This window comes from Galeopterus variegatus, unplaced genomic scaffold, assembly GCF_000696425.1.
Source record: "Galeopterus variegatus unplaced genomic scaffold, G_variegatus-3.0.2 Scaffold4103, whole genome shotgun sequence".
NCBI classification, from domain to species: Eukaryota; Metazoa; Chordata; class Mammalia; order Dermoptera; family Cynocephalidae; genus Galeopterus; species Galeopterus variegatus.
This window is the reverse complement of record NW_007730214.1, coordinates 160,842-182,337: the sequence shown is the minus strand read 5'-3', so window position 1 is coordinate 182,337 and position 21,496 is coordinate 160,842. Positions and strand designations below refer to the sequence as shown.

Sequence of the window (21,496 nt, the reverse complement as noted above, 5' to 3'; positions counted from 1 at the left end):
CCAGATAAAGCTGAGTGAAGGCAGACTGGACCCGCAGCTGGCACGCACAGCGCAGACAACGCCAGAGAAAAACCGAAGTGCTGCCTCACAGAGGGTGAGCTAGGACGCCGAAGTGGAAGCCCAGATCCACACGTTCCTGCAGCTGCAGAGAAAGAAAAGACAGGCAGCTGGACTTGCAACCAGCTCGGCGACTTTTCACTATCAAGTGGAAGAAATTATAACACCCAATTAATAATTTATCTTTTATTGAAATTGTTGAATACTTTATATTACAGTAAAGTTGATTGAAAAAAATGAAGAGAAAAATCAATTTTAAAAAATACACTTCATGTTGAAATCAAATAAGCCAGGCAAACCAGGTACAAATCAAGGAATTCTCATAGGTGGTTCGCTTTTCAGTATATGAATACCACTGAGCCTATATACAATTCTATAATGCGAGAAAAGTCATCCATTAAACACTTCAAGAAAGGAGTTGGCAGCCGTGGGAGACCCCGGGGCTGCCCTTCATACTGCGACACTATGAGTCACAACCTCGGCCTCCCTTGAGCTTGACCCATGTGCACCGCCACGGGTGAGACCCTGGCCCGCCATTACTCATGCACTTCCCGTAAGTCACACGCTGTGCAAATTAAGGCTTCTTATAGGTCGAATAGTTGATAAACACTTTTTTCTTAAAAAAAAAAATAAGCACAGTAAAGGTGGTATCATGAGAACCTGAAGAGATGAGACCCTACACCCCCTATCTAGAAAACAGTTATTTTCTCTGACACCTCAACTCAACTCACACACACACAAAAATCAATCTTTGGGTGGGTTGTTTGAATGTACCAGCCAGCTAAAGAAATACTGACAAATGTGCTCTGTCCACCTAGGATTGAAGGCGTCATGCAAGAAGCTGCAGCCGTTCCTGACTAAAGGCATAGAACAGGTGAACCCTCCAAAACCTAGGCACTCAGAGACCCTGTGCACGCGCATGTGTGTGTGCACACACGTGTGCCCTTAAGAAACGGAAAGCAAAAAAGAAAAGACAGATGGAGTACTCCAACCCAGGGGACACGCGAATGCCAGTTTAAGATTCCGTGAGCAGCTGCCCCAGCCCACGACAGCTTCCCCTCCTTGCAGCAGATGAACCGGCGCGTCACCCCCTGCCGCAAGAAGAAACTGCTGCTGTTTTCTTTTTTTTCCTTTTTTGCAAACCTGAGTAATTGTCAAAGTCAATAAATAGGGGAGAGAATTAAAATGCTAAAATATAATGGTCAAATACCCTACAGGGCCTAAAGCAGCAAGGGTTGTTTTGCACATAGCCCTCCGCGGCAAGGGGCGCACGCAGCGACGCCTTACACGAGGACTCGGGCAAAACCCTGGGCACGAGGTGCCGCCCTTTGGCCATTTGAGCAATGCCGTATTCCAATGACTGTAAACAATCGGGAAGGAGCGGCGCCGGGCCTCCCTCCCCCTCTCCCCCATCACAAAAACTCTTCCCTTTTGAAACAGTTTTTGTTAAAGGCAAAATTATAGAAGCATTGTCGAGTTGAAGTCTTATTTGGTTGGAGGTGCTTGGCTGTCCCACCGTTCCACGCTCTCCGGCAGGCACTGCGGAGTTAGATGTGCAGGAGGTCCTCGTCGCTGTCATCGTGGAAGGACACCAGCTGGGTGGAGCTCCTGGTCTTCGGCTGTCCAGGCCTGGGCTTCCCTCTCCTCCCCTTCTCCCCTCTGACCAGCCCCGACCTCCCGTCCTCCCGCTCCCTCGGGGCCTTCCGTGGGGGGGTTGTGCCCGGGTGCGAGCTGTCTGCCCCAGCTCCTCGGCCCGGGTAAACCTTCACCTCTGGGATGGTCAGAACCTCATCCTCGCTGTCCTGGTCATCCCCGTGCAGGGAGCTGAGGGCCTCGGCCTGCACGGACTTGGTGGTGATGTGGCCGTTCTCCTGCCCCTCCTTCGCCAGCATCGGCGCGGGCGGCTGGACTTCCTCCATCAGCCACTCCGTCTCGTTCTCCTCAGTCTCTTCTTCCTTGTTTACCTGCCAAAGATAAACGGCAGAGACCACGTGAGCCCCCGGGAGACCCTCGAAGACCCCCATCTGCTCCTCTGCTACTCTCCTTCCACGACCCACTCCAAGTAGAGACCCTTGTTGGCATGAGCTGGGAACCAGCCCACTGCCCACCACAGTCCCTGCGTCTCCGGTCCCCAGGTCCCAGCCAGGGCGGGGAAGGCCAGGCCGGCAGCAACAGGCCACTCCTGCAAGGACCGCACTGAGGCCGGAGTGCTGCGGGGCAGACGTGGGGCACTCGGCAGGAGCCTCACAGCCACGCGGCAGGGCCAGGGTGTCCAGGATGGCCCAGACCTGAAAAGCAGGCCCACGACAAGTCAGTGGAGCTGGGGAGAGGGGCTCTTCCGGCCCCTCGTTTATGTCAGCTGTGTGGTGGGGCGGGACATGCGGTATGTAAGAGAAGCCACAGGAGGGACTTGTGTCGAAGAGTGTACTTTTAGAAAGCAATCTGGCAATACGTATCAAGAGCCACAAACATATTCGAGTCAATGACCCAGATAATGCTTCTTTTCTGGAAATTTATCTGAAGAAAATCATCCAAATGCTAGATGCACGAAAATTTTCATTGTCATGGTTTTTTCACAACAGACAAAAAAGTGGAAACAACCTAACAATTAAATACTCCAAAGAAATTAGTTGCAACCACAGTGAGAGAGATTTGAAGGAAAAAAAAAAAAAGACAAAAAACACATTAGGGATAGAAGTTAAGGCAACAGGTGTTTCCTCTTCTGGACTTCCACGGGCCTGCGCCGACGTTCTCTCTGCGTCCCTGAGAGGACAGCAACACCACAGCACAGCACTGGGCGAGGAGCAGGGTCACCCCACAGACTCGCAGCTGCCGGCTACCTTCGAGTATTTGTAGGACACGTTTGAACTTCTTCTGCAGCAATTGGTTAGCTTAGTCATCACTGTCTCCCTACAAAAACAGAGAACAATAATTACTCCAGGGTAGAAGGAGCTGGGGCCAGGAGTCCCACCCCACCAGCCACTACCCAGCTCCTACATCCCCAGAGGGCCGGGCAGCAATGACGGCTACATTTCTCGCAGAAATACAGCCCTCCACGGCACGAGCACGTTGAATGACAAATGACCATCCCATGACACAGGGCTATAAACCAACATCATTTGTCATGATTTGGTGGAAAGAATGCGGGCTCTGGAATCAGACAGAAAAGAACTCAAAATTTGATAGTCTTAAGGTCTAGAGCAAATCATCTAACGTGCAAGCTTTTACTGGTTCACCTGTGAATGCGACAGGACCACACCTTCCTGCTGCCTGAGGCTCACCTGGCAAACAGGAGAGGCAGCTTGTGCCTGCCCCCAGCCAGAGTCAGCCTTGCTCAGGGCTCTGGGGCCAGTGCCTCACAACACCAGATGTGAAAATCTACTCAACAACTACGTGATGAGCAGTTTCGCCCAGCAAAGTCGAGCCCAAAGCATGGCATCATACATGACACACAGCAGGTGCTTAATAAATGCTTGCTTTCCTGACTGTGGGGGAGGGCAGAGGGTCACCGGTCAGAAGGAAGTCAGCTCGTGCAAGGTGTGGTTCAGTTTTCTATCAATCTTTGGACATGACAAGAGACCGACGTCCTAGACACTGGGAGGCACAGGCCGAGGACCCACGGAGCATCCATGGGTGGACGTGAGGGCGAAGGGGCCTCACGTGGGTCAAACAGTACACCCTCGTCACAGAAACACACACATTTAAAAACAAAGCTTTGGGGCTGGCCAGTTAAGCTCAGTTGGTTAGAGTGTGGTGCTGGTAACACCAAGGTCCAGGATTCAATCCTGTACCAACCAGCTGCCAAAGAAGAGGGAGAAAAAAGCTAACAAGTTTGGAGACTGCTTCCCTAGAGAGTGCGGAACGAAGAACCGTGTGACTTTCGCCTGTGACCCGCGGCCTCCCTGCCCGGCTCCCCTCCTCACCTCCTCTCCTTCTTGTAGAGCAGCAGGGCCAGCAGACAGCCCACGAGGGCCACCAGCAGCAGGCTGAGGACAGCCCCGACGGCCTGGCTCCTCTCCGAGAGCCCCTGGTGCTCCTGCCCACCTCCATCAGCCTTCTCGCTGTCAAAGCCCACCCTGGAAGAATGGCACAAGAGCCGCGTCAGCGGGCAGCAGTGATGGCCCAAAGGACCCCCACGTAGGAGGTGGCACTGACTCTATGAACTCCACAGGACCCTTACTCAGCCCAAGCAAACGAGATCCACTTGACGTGGAGAACGGCAACAGCATGCGATTCTGACAGTGAGTGAAGGCAGGGGCACGGAACGGGCCAGAGGACACTGCTCCAAGCTTCCTGCGATGCTATAACGCAAGATGGGAGCAAAGACAAGCTCCACGACTACAAGCTCTGCCACTCGGCCTCCTGCCACTTGCTTCTCCCTCTGCAGGGCCCTCGGGGCAGGGACGAAGGCGTTGCTGAGGCGGACGTTCTGAGGAACAATGCTCCCAGTTTATCATAGGGAGAAACAATGACCACAGCCCAGGTGGCAGCTTCTCTCCCTAACATCTCCATCATGGGAGCCAGTCTCAGTGCTCAACAGGGGTGGAGGGGACATCCGTGGGACAACGCTGGGCCTGCTCTCCCCAAGCCTGTTACGTCCAAGAGTAGTACCAAGGGGCACACACCGGCTCTTTCATCAGCAAAGAGTCCACAGTTCCCACCCAAGCCCTGCCATTCACGCTTAGGTGAAAAAGCAGTGTATTTCCAGGACATTAAACATTCAAGGAAAGCAGTGAAAATAATAAGGACTATAAAATAAGAAATGACTGGATTGACTTCTCTTCCTTCTCAGAGAACAGCATTTGTGTAATGAGTTGTCACCGCTAATTCTCCAGCTCTCTGCCATTTAGGGCCACCACATGCACAGAAACAGAATCACTAACAGAGATTCCCACACCCACAGAAGGCAGAGAGCAGCAACAAGAAACATCTGGGCTGCTCAAGATAAGAGAGAGGCAGCCTCAGCAAGCCACCGTGTGATGAAGTCAGATGTGGGAGACACTGGCTATTCATTTAGAAAAGCATTTAACTATGACAAGTTTGGCTCCAAAATAATTCAAATAATTGGGTCAGAGGGCAACCAACCGACGGCTTGGCCACATAAGGGTAACTTTCCTGAGTCAAAGTTCAGCTAAACCCAGACCACATCAGAGATAAGAAACAAGAGGAAGAGCTTGGAGTTCAGGTCTGTCTGCCTCGGCACGCAACCGCTAACCTCTGCCCAGGTGGAGACGTCACCACGGGCTCAACAGCCGTGTTGAAGAGCTCCCCTGACACTGTCCCCTCCAAGCCAGAAACTGACTCAGCCAGACCAGCCTGAGCCCTCAGGAACACTTTAGATGCATTTTATGTAAGCGTAAGTATATAAATGCTGATTATCACTTCAACCAAAAATTGTGAAGTAACAATTCTGAAAAGTAGAGGGGGGATACTGGAGAGCTCGATCTTCATCCAGCTCTGCAGGAAGCCAACGGGTGACGTATCCAATGGTCATTTAAAATGTTTAGGTAAATTCCAGAAGAAACACCTAAAAGAACTAAAAATGGTCACCTATGAGGGTGATAATAGTTACTTGTTATGCTTGTATTACTTGACTTGAAAATGTACAACTGACATTTTGATAAAGTAAAAAAATCCTGCAGGCACTACCCAGGCCACGGCCGGCTGGTGGCTGTCTGTCCGCACATCCCAGCACATGGGAAAGTCAGGGGCCTGGTGTAGTTCTTGCTGTTGTTTCTAACTTTTGTCTTCCTTTTTTTAAAAAAAGTCTTTATTGCTTTATTAACTGTTAAGGGATTTAAGCAACTCTCGTTCCTGATATTCTGAATGCCATGAAAAGCAAGGTCTCCTGTGGAATCTTCTGGTTTTGAAATAAAACCTCAAAGTCCCATAAACTGTCCCTCGGCTGTGCTGTTCCCTTCACAGAAAGTCTGACTTCTAAATTTCCAGCACTGACAAGATGGCAGGCCTGGGAAGGTCCAAACCGACACACAGGACCAGTGGCTGTGTTGGGAGGTAGGATTTGTTTGCTTTATGGCACTTTTAGCATCCCAATGACAGAGAATACAAGCATAGTTCCTTTTTAAGTTTTACCTACTTTTCAAAAATTCACCTTTTGCTTCTTTCCAAAGAACTTCCCATTTTAGTCCTTTTATTTTGTAATGACATCACCAGAACACTATAAACATTCAAAACCTGAAAGTACCATTAGAAAATTTCAACCAAAAGCCCCTTTCTGAGATGGGGCAGCTAAGAGTCGTTACGTCCACGTCCCTGGAATTAATTTATGGAAAGCTATTTTTTGCTGAGCTAGTACCCACAGATAAGTGAAGAAGAAAACTGATTCAAGATCTAAAAAAATGTGATCTGAATTCCCCCCATCACCCCTCCCGCTGCTGTCTGCAGACTCTGGGATCCCTTCTTTAGGAAGTGAAGAAAACGATTACACGGTAAGAGTTCAGTTTCCTCCTGATCTTAAAGTCTTAGGACAAAATAAAAAGCTTATGAAAAATGGTGGTTTGGATAGAACAGGAAGAATCCAGGAGGAAAGCAGTTTATGACATGTCTGGGCAAAGGAACAAACGTCTGTGGGACGTGAGATGATGGCATAGAGGCACCACCCTCCTTCTTACGCCAGGAGCCTGGGGGCAGAAGGTCCCCCTTGCTGCGGCCCATGGAAACCAGGCCCCATAGAAGCAGCTTTTCAATCATTTAAACGGAAAATCCTTCACTGTCATTAAAGTCAAGTTTCAGCATGTAATAACTTGCACTGGGACACAAAGAAAAGATGTGCAGGAACAGGAGAGGAAGCTCAGCCAGCAGCTGCCTTGCAGGTGCTAAGAAAAGGGAAGCCGTGGGGGACGGGGACGAGGACAGGGACTGGAACTCGCCCAGCGTGGCAGGCGGTGCTGACTCAGGTATGGACCAAAAGCAGCAGGATGTTGACAATCACTGGAGCTGGATGCTGGCTACCTGGGGTGTGATATCACGTTCACTATACTTTGCACATGTTTGAATATTTCACAACAAAACCATGGGGGAAACCTCCCACCGCCCCCGCCCCCCCCCATACACACTTATTCTTGAGCTAAGGTTTGAGAGAGGATGTGGGTGCAGCTTCTAAGTGTCAGGACACTGTGCTTACCCCAGAGGACACACGACCGAGGTGTACCAAGAGAAGAGGTACTGGCAGTCGGCGGTCTCATGACTGAATTCGGGGATCCCGTCCTTCACCAGAGGGTCGCAGTGGAAAAAGATGGTGGAAGAGACAGACTTGGTTTTATCTTTTCCACACTTAGAGGAGGAGCTAAACACGACATCAAGGTCACCATCTGTCAGGAAGAAAAAGCACACACAACCACAGCACCATGACCACCAGCTTTTCGATGACAGACCAAGTTTACCTCATTCAGTCCGTAAAACATTTGCATGACTTCAAATCAGACAAGAGGATGCCTCATGAAATGTCCCGTGTGCACTTTCCCTTCACAACTTAAAAAGGCCACTTGACAAGCATTGACAGAGCCCCTGCCCTAAGGCAGCATGTAGTAAAGAATTGAACCTTGCCCAAAAAGAGGCCTGGCCTTTGTCCTCAGCTAACAGTATGATTTGGAGAGTGGTTTGGCCACACATTATCTGCCCACCTGGAAACTGAGATCAGCCATGTGGGCAACTGACCAACCAATCAACCAATCACACCCACACAATGGAGCCCTAACACATACTCTGGACATCGAGGCCCGGCCAGCATTCCTGGCTGGCAATACTCCATGCATGCTGTCACACATCAGTGCTAGGAACGTGACCTGTCCTGATTCCACGGGGATAGGCCACAGGCTCTGCATTTGGTTCTCTCCTGGACTCTGCCCTGTGTGCAACTTGCTTTAGTGGATTTTAATCTATATCCTTTTGCTATAATAAAATGTAAATATAACAGCTTCCAGTGAGTTCTTTTGGTGAATTACCAAATCTGAGGGTGGTTTTGGGACCCCCCAAACCCGCAGTTGGTATCAGGAGTGTGGACTCTACTCCCTCCCAGCTCTGGAGGTGGCTCAGACTCTGTGGTCGCCGCTGCTGGGGCACCAGGCAAGAGAGTTCAGCGTGTGAGATGGACAGGTCCACAGACAGAGGGGAGCCCAGGGACAGCGACGGTGCAAGTGCGGCTCAGAAAAGACCACAGATTCGTGCTGGGGATAGGCTGTTGTGTGTGGCTGGTACATGGGAGCCAGTCACTGAGCTGGCAAGGAGCCAGGGTCGCTACACCTGGACAGCATATGGAGACTGGAGATAGGGCTTGCGGTTTCCTGTTCCCACCTTTTCCAGTGAAGGGCAAGACTCATGAAGTCATGAGTCTTAAAATGCAAAAAGAGGTCTTAAAACTTAGGCTACTTTCTGGTGCTCTGGGATGGACCAGCTGCCGAGCTCACTCCCTCGTCCCTCCGTTAGGTTGTACAGCGCACACACGCACACCGGAGCACGTGCTGCCCTGGGCTACAGCTGTGTCGGGGAAGCAACCCCTCCAGCCCTCCCATGGCGATCTCCCAGCAGTCCCTCTACAGCAGCGTGGGCTGGCTGTTCCTAGGCGTGCTTCACTTTTTAAAGTTAATATATTCACACTGTTCAAAAATCAAATCATGAAAAATAAAAAGCGAAATACTAGTTGTTGAAAACAAAAGCTGCCTTTTGAGAATATTCTCTCAACACCTTTACTATTGCCAGTACGAAACCTTCATTCATACCCATTTAAACATTAAAATATTAAAGTACTGAATATGTAGGTCAGTATCTCCCAACCTTCTCCTTTAATCCTCTGACAAATATAAAATCTCTTCCCCTTATCTAATATTTTGATGTTTCAAAATAAGGAAGTATCGTGACTAAGCCAAGTCAAAGGCAGTTGTGGACTTGTACACCTCAGAACCACAGGTTCAGCCCAGGATTTGGTTTTTTGTTTGTGTTTCAACTGAGATATTATTTACCTACAGTAAAATGCCCAGGTCTTGCTTGTACTATTCGATTCATTTTGACAAAATGCAAATCAAGACATAGAACTAGACTGGGTTTTTGTTTTAAAATTGATCTGAGATTTCAACTGAGTTTTTTGTTGATGAAAATGTGAAAAATCTTCTTTCAAGGAAGTTAAATATGGGACATTAATGGAAAGCACTTACCTTGAAAGTAGTACTTGGTTTTATCGGAAGTTCCAACTTTCCTACTAAAGCGTTGATCGTTAGGCTTAACCTGGCATATACTGGCTCCAGAGCACGCGGGGTTTGTGGATTTTGTAATGGAGGAAAGCTGGATTTCATACAGGTAGCTGTCCCCGTTGGTTCTTATATCCCCAGAGGCGTGGAATAGCCTGAAAAGACAGAAAAGATCACAGTGACTTGAAAGTCCTTCACGAAGGTCATTTATCACACAAACCCGAAGTCCTCAGGACAACTGCAAGGGGCCAGGATGTTTGCTTTCTCGGGCTTTCTCAAGCTAGGGTAGTGCTTCCGTGACCCCCCAGAGACTCCGAGGCCACCACCTTCCACTGCAGTCACTCTGCCCCCGCACCGTTCTGCTCTCTGAGCGTTAACGAGCCTTTCTCACACGCTGTACCTGGCCAGTTGCCTCAGACACCAGACCCCAAGAACAGCCCCAGTGACAGTGTTGAGAAACCGGCTTTTTTTCCCTTACAAACTGGAAAGCCCAGAGATTTCTGCTCAAACATGTTTTCTGAAGGCTCCAGCTTCAACCCCTGGGCTTATCATGAAGTAAGGGAGGAGGGGGACATTCTTTTTGCAGTCAGGAGAATTCCCCATCTTTGGTGTTAAAACTTAATAGCTGAGTATGCTTTTCCTCTGTTTAAGGAAAATTGGACGACTACTCCAGCAACAGTAACTAAAACACATGGACCTATTTATCTTGCCACACTCCTTGCTGGGAAAAGATCTGTACTGTTGGTTTAATTCTGAATATGTTTGAGTGCTCAAAAGGAAAATGTTTCACTTACTTAAAATAAATATCCCCAAGGCTGACGCTCTTGCCATTTATAGGGTTGGTGATGGTTCCGTTCACCATCTGCACCTCCTGAGGCTTCACAGCGCAGGCGGCCCGGGAGTCCCAGCTGAAGTAGTACGTGCAGCTATCGATGTCAAACCTGGAAGGAGAGGAGCACAGCCAGTCAGCTCCCCAGCCAGACAGAAAGGTAAGCGCAACAGGTAAACACTAGCCGACCCTGAAGCAGCTCGCCGGCTCTCAATAAAGGCACAGCAACCAGCCAGGCGGTCAGTTTCTGAGGCCTCTCCTATAGCGCCAGGGCCCCCAGGATAAGCTGAAGGCCCTGCCCACCCCACCCCAGGGCTGCGGGGCCCTGTTGCTATTCCTGACCCAACACTGACGGCAGCCCTGGGCTGGGGTGATAATTTTATTCCCTTTTTGGGCACCAACATAGGGAAGAGGACTGTAAGACAAACAGCAATGTAAGAAAGCAGGCAAACATTCAATACAATTTCTTAATTTAGAAACTGTGCAACATTTAAAATCTGGAAAAATTTGATCCTAGATTTCTGAACTTTCATTTTACAAACATCTCAGACTCAAACTGATAAATCCTTTGACAATTCCTGGGTTTCCCCTTTTCCAAGCCCGACTTCTGGAAGGAATTGGTTTGCTCACACACAGCAGCTCACAGGCTCCACCTGTTGGCCAAACTCCCCCTCGCAACAGGCACGATGTTGCCTGAATTCTAAAGTAATCCGAGAACATTCTAGGTATGGGCCCCACCTGCTTGTGGGCCCCAGATAAGTTGCTTGAACAGTTGGCCTTGGGTGGTACACCCAACACCCCCCTGGTTCTACTAAGACATTCAAAGACATAGGCCAGTTACATACTGCTCAGCCAGTGCAGACGGCTAGGTCATGCATTTGTCTAGTAACAGTGTGTCTCAGCATTTATGTGGGAATCTGTCCTGTGTGGAGCAGCCCTGTACACTGTAGGGCTCAGCAACTCTGTCCCCCAGTCCTTATGTCTCAGCAGCCAGCTCTTCCTACTGTGACAACCCAAACATCCTCTCACTTGCATATACATTCCCGATCCCTGATGAAAACCACAGACAGGGATTCCAAAGAGTTCCCTAGTATACTCTCTGCACAGCTCCACTGATCCCCACCACCTTACCTCTCGAATGCGGGTGAGCCCACCGTCTTTGCGCAGGTCAGTTCTATCACGGAGGAGGCAATCTTATTCCCACCACATGGATACCCTTTTGAGTAAGTGACAACAACTCTGTCATCTGAAACACACAAATGATTGAACTGATGTTACTTCTAGTGCATTATAAAAAAGCTCAATGTGAGAAGTCAAAATCTACAAGTATTTGGCTGCGCAGATTTTATCGACCTATTCTCAACAGCACCACACTCAGCGGAGGCCTGCACCACCATCACTACGAAAACAGCACGCCCAGGGTTCGCACCCAAGCCCTGCGCTCACAAGCTGCAGGGCTCTGGGCTTCTGAACGCAGGAGCCTCAATCGCCTCACCTGTAGAACAGGAGTACTATCCAAAGTCTACGGGTCTCAGGAGTGTGTGGAAAGTGCCCACACAACACGTGCATATGGCGGGACCTTAATTAACGGCAGCTATCTCTACTGCTCCAATTTCGTACAACTTCTGTATCATTTTAGGTCATTTTCCCGACAGGTCCCCTCATCTGGGCCTCCCAATAACAACAGGGCAGGACTAAGCAAAGGAAAAGCCATAGAGACCAACTTGGTTTTTCTCAGGCCTTCTGACTCTAAGTCAAGCTCTGTCGGCTTTTGAAAATGACATGTTAAAAGAAAAACCCAAGCCCTTTAACTTTTGGAGAAAAGTAAGTACACACTTTAAGTTGCAAGTGTCACAGGGTGGCGTGATGACCAGGTTTCAACTCCTGCATCACTGCTAAGAGACCATCCACCCGTGCTGCCCAGGGTGTGTCCCGAGAGTGGTCTGGGCCCGCCTGGCTCAGCAGATAGACCATGGCTCTGGGGTGTGGCTCAGCATCTTCAGGAGGAGCACATGCCCTCCAGCTCCTGATGCCACACCCTTCAAGGCGGGGACATATGACAGAAACAACACAGGTATGGTACTAGCTTCCCAAGTGCTCTCTATAGAGCACAGGCCAAGGTACCAGGGACTGCTTGAAGGCAGGTGGGAGGAGAGACACCAGGCTCTCAGCCCGGCCCCCAATTCAAAAGTACTCCAGATGAATTTGTTTTAAATATTGGGCCCCTATGCAAAATTTTGGAGAAAAGCGTTCCATATTTTAAGGAGAATTTTTTAACTGCTGGAATATGGGATCAAACTAATGTAGGTTTTAATAGACCCACTCTACCTTCTGCACCTCAGCTGCTGTACCTGTGAAATGAACAATAACACTTCCCTAAGGAGGTGTTGAGGGTTAAACATCTACAAAGCACAGGTACTCAATAAATGTTAGTTCCTGTAACAAAAAGTCCACCTCTCCACCCCCACATGGGGTACTCCATACATGAACATTGGGGTCACTGTGGTTGTCCTTGGATGGTGTCTTGTTGGAGCCAAAGAGCGAGAGCCCACCTAGTGTGTCCGATACCAGGAGATTATTCTAGTTCCAGTCATCAGGAACTCAGGATGCCCAATGCTGGCCTCGGGAGAAAGCACAAACTCTTCTCATCTGGCCTGGCCTGACTTGCAAGATAGCACTCACCAAGCGGAGGGCAGCTAGCAAGTCACCAATGGCAAGTCAGATGATCTGTTTCTACGTTACTCACTGGACTATTCTCTTTTGTTCCTCCTGCCTCAAAAACTTTTAGTGAAGGCTTAAGGAAAAGACTGGTCAAACAGATTACAGGGAAAGAGCTACTCTCAACTACCCTCCCACCCTTAGCCCTTCTCAAGCAATGTGGAAACGGCAACAACAGCTAATAAGAACCTCCAAAGCGGGGACACGTCTCACCCTGGAGGTCTGGCCACTACCTGCAGTATGACACCTCTCCCTCTACTACTAAACTGCAGAACCTGGGTTTGACTTTTGTCAAGGGTGACGGTGATTTCCTTGGAATTTCCTTTCCCCATTTCAACATCTCAAGCTGACTTAAGTCATCCTATGGTGTGATCAGAACAACTCAGGGAATCCCACTCTGGCTTGAAGGCAAAGGTGGATTTTTTTCTTTACCGATCTCTCCAATACATTCCAATTGTTGTTAAACTGAGAACACTCTATCTTCCTCCTTTAAATAATGAAAGAGAACATCTTTTCCTCAACAACCAATTGCAAGATGAATTTTCTATTAATACTTTTAAAAAGCATCAATACTATTTTCCAAATTGTTAAGACATTACGAAAATGTACCCCTGAATTATCTCCACCAAGTCCTTGCGCACCTGTCTGGCTTTCCTAAACAAATACCTGTGTAGACACAGACTTAGGCACTCCATCTGCAGCTAGATCATGAGCTTCAGAGGAACTGAACATTCTGACTTCCTCCTGGACAGAAGCACCTAACCACAACAGCCGATGCCCACTAAACACACAGACTGCTACCTGCAGTCTCAGGTAATACAAAGCAGCACTTACTTGAATGTTCCAGGAGCTGCCAAAATGCCTGACAGTCATCGGGAATCACATCTGGCAGTCCCAGCCCAGCCCAAGCCGACTCTCCCATCACACTGAGTACACCCTCACCTTCCCAACACAGACCAATCACGACACGTCCAAAGGCCTTACCTATGACATCCAGCTTCTGCGTGTGGACAAGTCCCAAGACCTGTACGTCACCAGATGCGCTCCTTTTGCATATGCTGGCTCTTTCAGGGCAGTCAGGGGGCCCTTTATATATTTTCTGACATAAGTTTATATAGTACCTACAAAATGACACACAAGGAGGAATGCAAGGTTGGTCTTTGCCCTAAGACACTTAGGGTGAGGCTCTTAATGTCACTTTCAGAAAAAAGTAAGAGTTCTGATAACCAAGTGTCTCACTCCATTGTGAATGTAGCACTAAAATAGCTTTTCCAACAGAAAAAAAAGGGGGGCAGCTTGAATCCTGGCAGGTTCATTACCTCACGTGGAGCTCAAGTTCATGCTCCTGCTCTGCGGTGAGGCCCTGCAGACAGAGTGCCTGGCAGAGAGTGGGCACTCTGCACATGGAGCAGTCAGGACAGCTAACCCTCCCACCTAGCAAAGCCTCAGGAGTTCTTGCCCAAGATCTAAGAAAATCAACATACCTCCCACCAACCCATGCCCAAATACGAACTGAGTCTAGCCTGACTCAGCCCATCCAGCTTCCTTGGGTTCTGAAGACTCCGTTTTGCTCTCCAGGACTCCCTTCCCCCCACCTCCAACTTCAGAACCACTCCCAGTGCACCGCGACTGACATTTCGGGCTGCCTCCCAGAGCACAACTGCAGCCAAAGCCACCATCAGTATCACAGGTATGTGGGGTGCTTATCTTTTGAACCATGATGAGCCAACTACCATCAAGAACTCTCAAGCTCCACCTGCTGAGAGCGTGACACCCCTGGCCAGTGGTCACGGGTACTCACGAGTCTCCTTCATGGACGAAGGTCCAGGACCCCGTGAGAGAGGACAGCAGCCGCAAGTCGTAGGTCTTGTGCTTCTGAATGAACTTGCACTCCATCTTCTTTGGAGGGCAGACAACTTTCGTCTTCCACTCAAACGTTACCTCGCACCCACGAACTTCATTGAAGACTTGTGGCCTTCCAATGTCCTCATCTTCGTCGCACTTAAATATAATAGTAGACATCCGGTGGCTGTTTGCTGGAGGGGCAGGCATGAAAGTGGTCAGACCACGGCCCGTGTCCAGAAAATAATAAAACACCTCTACCTAAAAACTTGAGTGTACCCCAATGGAGCAAGAGTAATGTTCTATCAAAATAAGCCTTCAAAACAAAACTATAGTAGTCCCCTGTAAATTTAACATCTACAGTTCCTTAACAAGTCCCATTTTGCTCCCTGGTCATTTACAAGAATTACACAATTTTCCATTTGTTTATCCAGATCTCCTCGGGAACGCACATCGTGTTAGTAGGACCCTCTCATGACACCAATCTCTAAGCATTGTGGGAGTAAGGGTATTAAATCTGGCTCATCACGAAACCCCAGGCCCCACCCTGTGCCTGCCACAGAGCAGAGCATCAATGAATGAGTCCCCTGGTTTCCTGAATACTCACTGGCCACCCTAAACCCATGACAGGCAGCAATTTTGCTTAGGCATGAATTCGAACCACCAAGGCTGAAAACTGGTACATGGACACAAGTCCCTGCAAGCGGGCCCAGCTGGCCACTGTACATCCGCATCTCAACACAGCCCTGCTGCAGTCTGCAGATCTGATGACCCAACGATCCCATGGAGCGATTAAAACATTTTTCTGTGAAAAATAGCCCTAACCAGAGAACGTTTCAAGCAACAGAATAGCTGCCGTTAACTTGGACATCCACAAAGGTCTTAGAATGAGCCAAGCCTTGAGAGGATCAGCAGGCCACGCCAGAACGCACAGCTCTCCTACTTACAGTGTCTGCAAAAGCCCCACTCGTGGTCTCTGTCATAGTTGGCGGTTGTGCTGCACCACAGCTTTGCTCTTCCCTCCACCACACACTCCTCGTAGCTCTTCCCGTTGAATATGAAGGGAAAGACACAGGGGTCACCTGCATCGGTTTCTGGAAAGAAGAACATCCAAACAATCCAGATTACCAGCATTACATCAGCTGTGCCTCGACAGGCACGACCACCTAAGAATGCACAACAAGGAGCATTTAAAGGACGCTGTCCTCCCTACACTACCCAGGTGACAGCCAGGATTCACCTGACAAAACCTAATAGGCGACTGACGACATGTGCTGAGTGTTCACACTCAGGGCTGTGATGCGACGGTTCACGTTCAAATCCCAGGTTTCAGCACTCACAGGACTTGAAGCTTCATCCCTCACTTTTTTCCTGACACTAAGTCCAACTTCATGTTTACTAGGAATTTAAAATTGACCCCGCTGCAAAGATTTACCTGGAGGGCAACTATCACCATTCATGTAACTTAAAATGACTGCTTCATCCTGGTGCCTGTAATCCAGTGTCATAGATGCCAGCCGTCCAAAAGACGCCCCCTTGCTCCTGGAGAGCAGACAGACGCCTCCATCCTTACAGCCTCCTTGGTCCAGCCCAGCCGCCGCGGTGCACACCCCCACGCTGTATGTGCGCGAGTCTCGAGTCACCTGGACAAACACCGAGCATGGTGTGAACACAGCGGCAGCCCCTGGACCTCCGGGGATGAGAGAACTGCCACTGCAGCCTGCGCAGGAGATGGGCACGTGCAGAGAAGTGAGGCTGTCCTTGCATCAGAGCTGTGCTGACCTTCCTTCCCACCAGGCCCGGGGCCTTCCTCCAGAGGGTGACAAGGAACATCCTGTGGCCCTTGGCATCTCCCTCTGTGGCCCCTAGGAGGAGTCACAGCTACCTCCACGCCTGGGCCCAGTTTCCCTCCTCCTGCTCCCTCCCGACTGCCCTGGCTGTCCTCTGCAACTGCGGCCCTCAGCCCACCATCCTAAAGCCCACATCTACTCCCTTGAGACAGGGAGCCGCAAGCACTACGCAAGTCCAGAGTGGATGCTCCACGCTGAAATGTGTGCAAGCTCCACCTCACCTTGGCCTCACACCTGCTGCATGCCTCGTGGGAGAGTCCTGCACGTGGGCAGAACGTGCCTTCCCACAAGCCAGGGTGCTGGCACCTGGGCATAGAATTCCCAGTTCTCCATTCAGCTGCCATCACAGGAGGTGCTGAAATCTGGGGCCTGGTCCCCACGCTGCTTATCTTGGCAACAAATAGATCGCCACCACCCCTGGGCAAGACCTTATGGACATAACAGTCCACAGACACACAGGCCAAGGGCTCCGGCACATGCTTCTCCAGTCAGGGGCACCTCCTAGCCCTTCTACGTATCGCCTCTGGGGGGACAAATAGCTGCCCCTTATCGTAATGCCAGGTTGGAGACAGTGGATTTCTGCCAACCACTCCAGTTCTGCCCCTGCCCCAGAGACCATGGTCACGTGTGTGTCCCCGAGCCGCCTTGCTTGTTCTCTGTGATACAAAATGTCCTTCTGCCCACATCACTGGGTCACCCGATCCTCACAAAGCCCTACGTACAGAAATACTCTGGCCTGTGAGGCTCAACACAACTATGAGCTGTGCTTAGCCACACAATCCAGAAACCTTCCTAACACACTGATCTTAGGTACCCTACAGGGAGCCACCCTCTCCAAGGGCTGTTAAGGTGATCACATACCCCCCGCTGGTCACAGACACCACACTGCCTAAAAACACAAGCAAATATCAGAAAACAAGCCAGGCATCGGGACGCCACGGCCACCTGCGATGGCAAGGCTTGGGCAGCAGCCTTACCTTAAAGGTGCTCGTGGAAAGGCTGGACAGGTTAAAGCTGTAGAGCAGCTGCTCGTCCGTCAGAGCACAGCCCTCAGTCCTCACTTCATCAGGACAGACGATCGGTGTCTCCCACTCAAACACAAAGTCGCACTCGCTGGTCCTTAGCAGCTTAGGAGTGCCCTGGTGTCAACAGAGCCACAGGGTGTAGGCACAGCAGCCGTGCTGCACTGCTACCCCTCAGCAGGTGCCAGAGATGCAAGCCCCCACCCACATGCTGAACCCAGGAGAGGGAGTCTGCAGTTGACACTGTGAGGACCGGGGACGCTGGGCACCCCACAGGGGCCTCTGTCTGGAGGGGAAGAATGCTCAGCAACAGTGGCTGCTGTCCTCGTGGCAGGGACAGGAACCTCTGATTCTGCCCCGATGCACCCCTGAAACTCCCTCACTGACTCCAGGTCATCATCCTTCACTTAAGAAGAGAGAGCCTCGATGTTCTGTGCCATGAGTGCAAAAGAAGAATGGGAGAAGTCTTTAAATGATCCTTAAATGTCATGAGAAAGAAGTCTGTGAAACTGAGCCCTGCCACTGCAAAGAAGGGCCAAGTGCTCCAATACGCGCACAAGCAGCATCATCACACCGCCACCCGACACACTGCGGGTGGCTTTTATAATGAGGGCTAAACACAAGGCAGCCAGTTATTCCACAGGCTGAGTGTTCTCAAATCAATTTATTTATCCCTCCCTCATCCAAGAGCAAGAAAAACAGATAAGGCAGAAATTTCATTTTTAATTATTGCTAAAAATCTTTTTTCTGTGATTTAAGATGAAAACCACAGAGGAGAAAAATCTCTTTAAAATCTTTCCACAACTGGAATACACATTCAGTGTGAGATGCCTCACTCCTAAAAACATGTAACCAGCAATCACCCTCAGTGTGCAGCTGGTCTGGGAATCATCTAACATAACATCAGCTAACTGGATCTGTAGAGCTGTCAGCGGCTGTAGAGCTGAGTACAGTTCCATGTTCTTTATTTGGCAGTGTGAGACAGTCAAGGGTCCCTCACTGAGAGCTGGGTCTTTGAGAGAACAGAAGAATCCCCTTCCAAGAACAAAGTTCTACTGAAAATGGAGGCCTTTCTAAAGGTTAAGTGCATGTTGTCTTACACCACGTGTGTCTTCAGAGGCATTTACAGACACCCTTGCACAAACATGCAGATACGCCTGCAAGAAGATAAGGGAGTTGACTGAATACAGCATCACCCTTCCTTGATAACTCAAATTGTCATTACACTCAATGATTCATGAACAGGTCCAAGGGCTTTAAGGTACCCTGGGCCTCTGTATGGAGTGACCCCAGGCAGTGGAACTTTCTTTTTGCCTCACTCTCAATCAGTATAATTTCCTCCTTGTCAGGCAGCTGCTAAGTCACTTCCTGCCACTGTCAACATACCCGCATCTAACCTTCGTTGTGACCTTTCCCTTTACAACCTGCTCCAAGCCAAGAAGTCACAAAGTCATCTGCACTGAAATTCTAAAGCACCTAAGAGATCCATCATCCATCAACTGAGCTCCTTGGGATCAGATGAGCCTTGGAATTCATCACCTTTAGGATTTTAAGGGACAACTCATTCCTAACTTAATTATGAAATATAGGATATTTGATTTCTAGTACATAACACACACACACACACACACACACACACACACACACACACACCCAGGTCTTGTAATCAAGCACATTAATATTTATTTCTGCAGAAAGATGAATATTCACATTACGTGGGATGCATACAGACCACAAACAGCCTTAGTCTATTCGTATTAAAGGAGTTCCAAGTTTCCAGAGCTTCGTGGATTTGGGAAGCACAGACAAGGGGCTGTGTAGCATGCTCCCTGTGGCAAAGAGCGTCCACCCGTGCAGCAGGCAGAGCTGCTTTAAGTCCCCATAAAATGGGGCCTGGAGTTTACCAATTTATCTCCTGTTCACAGAAGGAGCCATGAGAAAATGGATGCAAAAACCCCTTATAACAAAACAGAAGCTGGTGGTATTTTGGGGTTTTTATTTTTTATTTTTTGGCAGCTGACCAGTACAGGGCTCCGAATCTCTGACCTCGGTCTTACAAGGCTCTAGCCAACTGAGCCAACTGGCCAGCCTGATATTTTAAAACTGCACATAAAATACCAGCCAATAACCTCCTCAGGAGTAAAATGTACTACTTTGTTGTGGCTATTTGATTCCAGAGGTTTTTTGTTATTTGCTAACTTCTGAATTTTGGACTATGTCCTCAATGATTATAGCTGCCCAAAAGTCTGTCTGACTTCCCAATAAGAATAAAATCAGTAATGTTATAGTAAGGAAAAAAAAAATTAACACTTTTGGTTTTCAGTCATCAAAGTTGAATGTCATCTCTTTACTCAAGGGTTCCATGTTTTTAAGTTCCAGCAAGCCTCTATGTGCTGTTAACTCTATGTGCTGGGCGAGCTTACTTATTCCTTAATTAACGATTTCAAATCATTCAGATGTACCCATGATGTACCATATTATCCAAGCATACATTGTGAATAAAGGTATCCTTCGACCTGAAACGTGCTTTATGGTTACTGGGCCTCAGCTCCCTAATCCATATTCCTGCGACTAGCTACAACAGGTAACACACTTACCATGCTCACGCCTCTCTTACAGTGAAATGCGATAAGTGAGGTGTAGTTGAAATGCTTGTCCGCTAAGCAAGGTGTACTGCTTTCAAAATTCAAGTAAATTTCATTCGCTACTGGATTGAGTATTGGAGGTCCCGCAACCCGGCCAATATCCTAAACAAAGAACAGGAGCAAACAGTATTTCAGGGAATTAGCTGTTTCCAATGTAAGTGGATAAGAGCTAACACAGAAATGCAAAAATCATACCTCCTCAGTTCTGAAATGAGTAGCACCTAGAGAAACTGGGTTAATACCAACTCAAGTGAGAAGTCTTGCTATACAGAAACTTCAGTATGCCGGTGGTTTTTAGTTTTGATCCTTTCTACTCATATGCAATCTTCAGAGATTCTAAGCAACAGGAATTTCTCTCTGTGGTCATATCAAGAACGCTACACAGTTCCCCCCCCCACTTGATGGTGGAAGGCAGGAACCCGAGTAACACACCCCCGCACAGTGCTGACCCATCTCCCCTGCCTGGCACTGCCTGAGGACTGCACATTCACTGGGCAGGACAGTGCCTATGAGGTATGTATGTCCCTCACATACAGGGAGAGAATGGTCTTGTTCACTGTCCATTTTTATTGCTTAGCACAGCATCTGACGTGCAGTGGCTATTCACTAAATATTTTTGAATGGATAAACAAATGAAAGAAAAGTGAACGGCCAGGAATGGTGTATGGAATGAGAGTGTGTGTGTGCATGTGTATACAGTATATGTGTGTGTGTGTGTGTGTGTATATATATATGTGTGTATGTGTGTGCGTGTGTATATAGTATGTGTATGTGTGTGTATAGTATATGTGTATGTGTGTGCATGTGTATATGTGTGTATGTGTATGCATGCGTACATAGTATGTATATGTGTATGTGTGTGCATGTGTATATAGTATGTGTGTATGTGTATGCATGCGTACATAGTATGTATATGTGTATGTGTGTGCATGTGTATATAGTATGTGTGTATGTGTATGCATGCGTACATAGTATGTGTGTGCATGTGTATATAGTATGTGTGTATGTGTATGCATGCGTACATAGTATGTATATGTGTATGTGTGTGCATGTGTATATAGTATGTGTGTATGTGTATGCATGCGTACATAGTATGTGTATATAGTATGTGTGTATGTGTATGCATGCATACATAGTATGTATGTGCATGTGTATATAGTATGTGTGTATGTGTATGCATGCATACATAGTATGTGTGCATGTGTATATAGTATGTGTGTATGTGTATGCATGCATACATAGTATGTGTGCATGTGTATATAGTATGTGTGTATGTGTGTGCATGTGTATATAGTGTGTATATGTATGTGCATGTGTATATAGTGTGTGG

General features: G+C 48.6%; 1 protein-coding gene across 1 annotated transcript in view; it reads right to left on the bottom strand.

Annotated features, from left to right (window-relative positions):
* Positions 1-228: 228 nt before the first annotated feature.
* The window catches only part of IGF2R (insulin-like growth factor 2 receptor), an 85,241-nt gene continuing 63,973 nt past the window's right edge, over positions 229-21,496 (bottom strand). The window contains exons 35-47 of the mRNA XM_008586758.1: positions 20,119-20,268; positions 17,477-17,638; positions 16,085-16,292; positions 15,597-15,743; positions 14,609-14,843; positions 13,792-13,928; positions 11,221-11,335; positions 10,055-10,201; positions 9,228-9,415; positions 7,202-7,388; positions 3,981-4,133; positions 2,898-2,967; positions 229-2,021 (exon numbers count right to left, since the gene is read on the bottom strand). Coding sequence (XP_008584980.1) covers positions 1,605-2,021; positions 2,898-2,967; positions 3,981-4,133; positions 7,202-7,388; positions 9,228-9,415; positions 10,055-10,201; positions 11,221-11,335; positions 13,792-13,928; positions 14,609-14,843; positions 15,597-15,743; positions 16,085-16,292; positions 17,477-17,638; positions 20,119-20,268 — 2,316 coding nt within the window. The 3' untranslated portion in view covers positions 229-1,604. The remainder of the gene's footprint in view (positions 2,022-2,897; positions 2,968-3,980; positions 4,134-7,201; positions 7,389-9,227; positions 9,416-10,054; positions 10,202-11,220; positions 11,336-13,791; positions 13,929-14,608; positions 14,844-15,596; positions 15,744-16,084; positions 16,293-17,476; positions 17,639-20,118; positions 20,269-21,496) is intronic.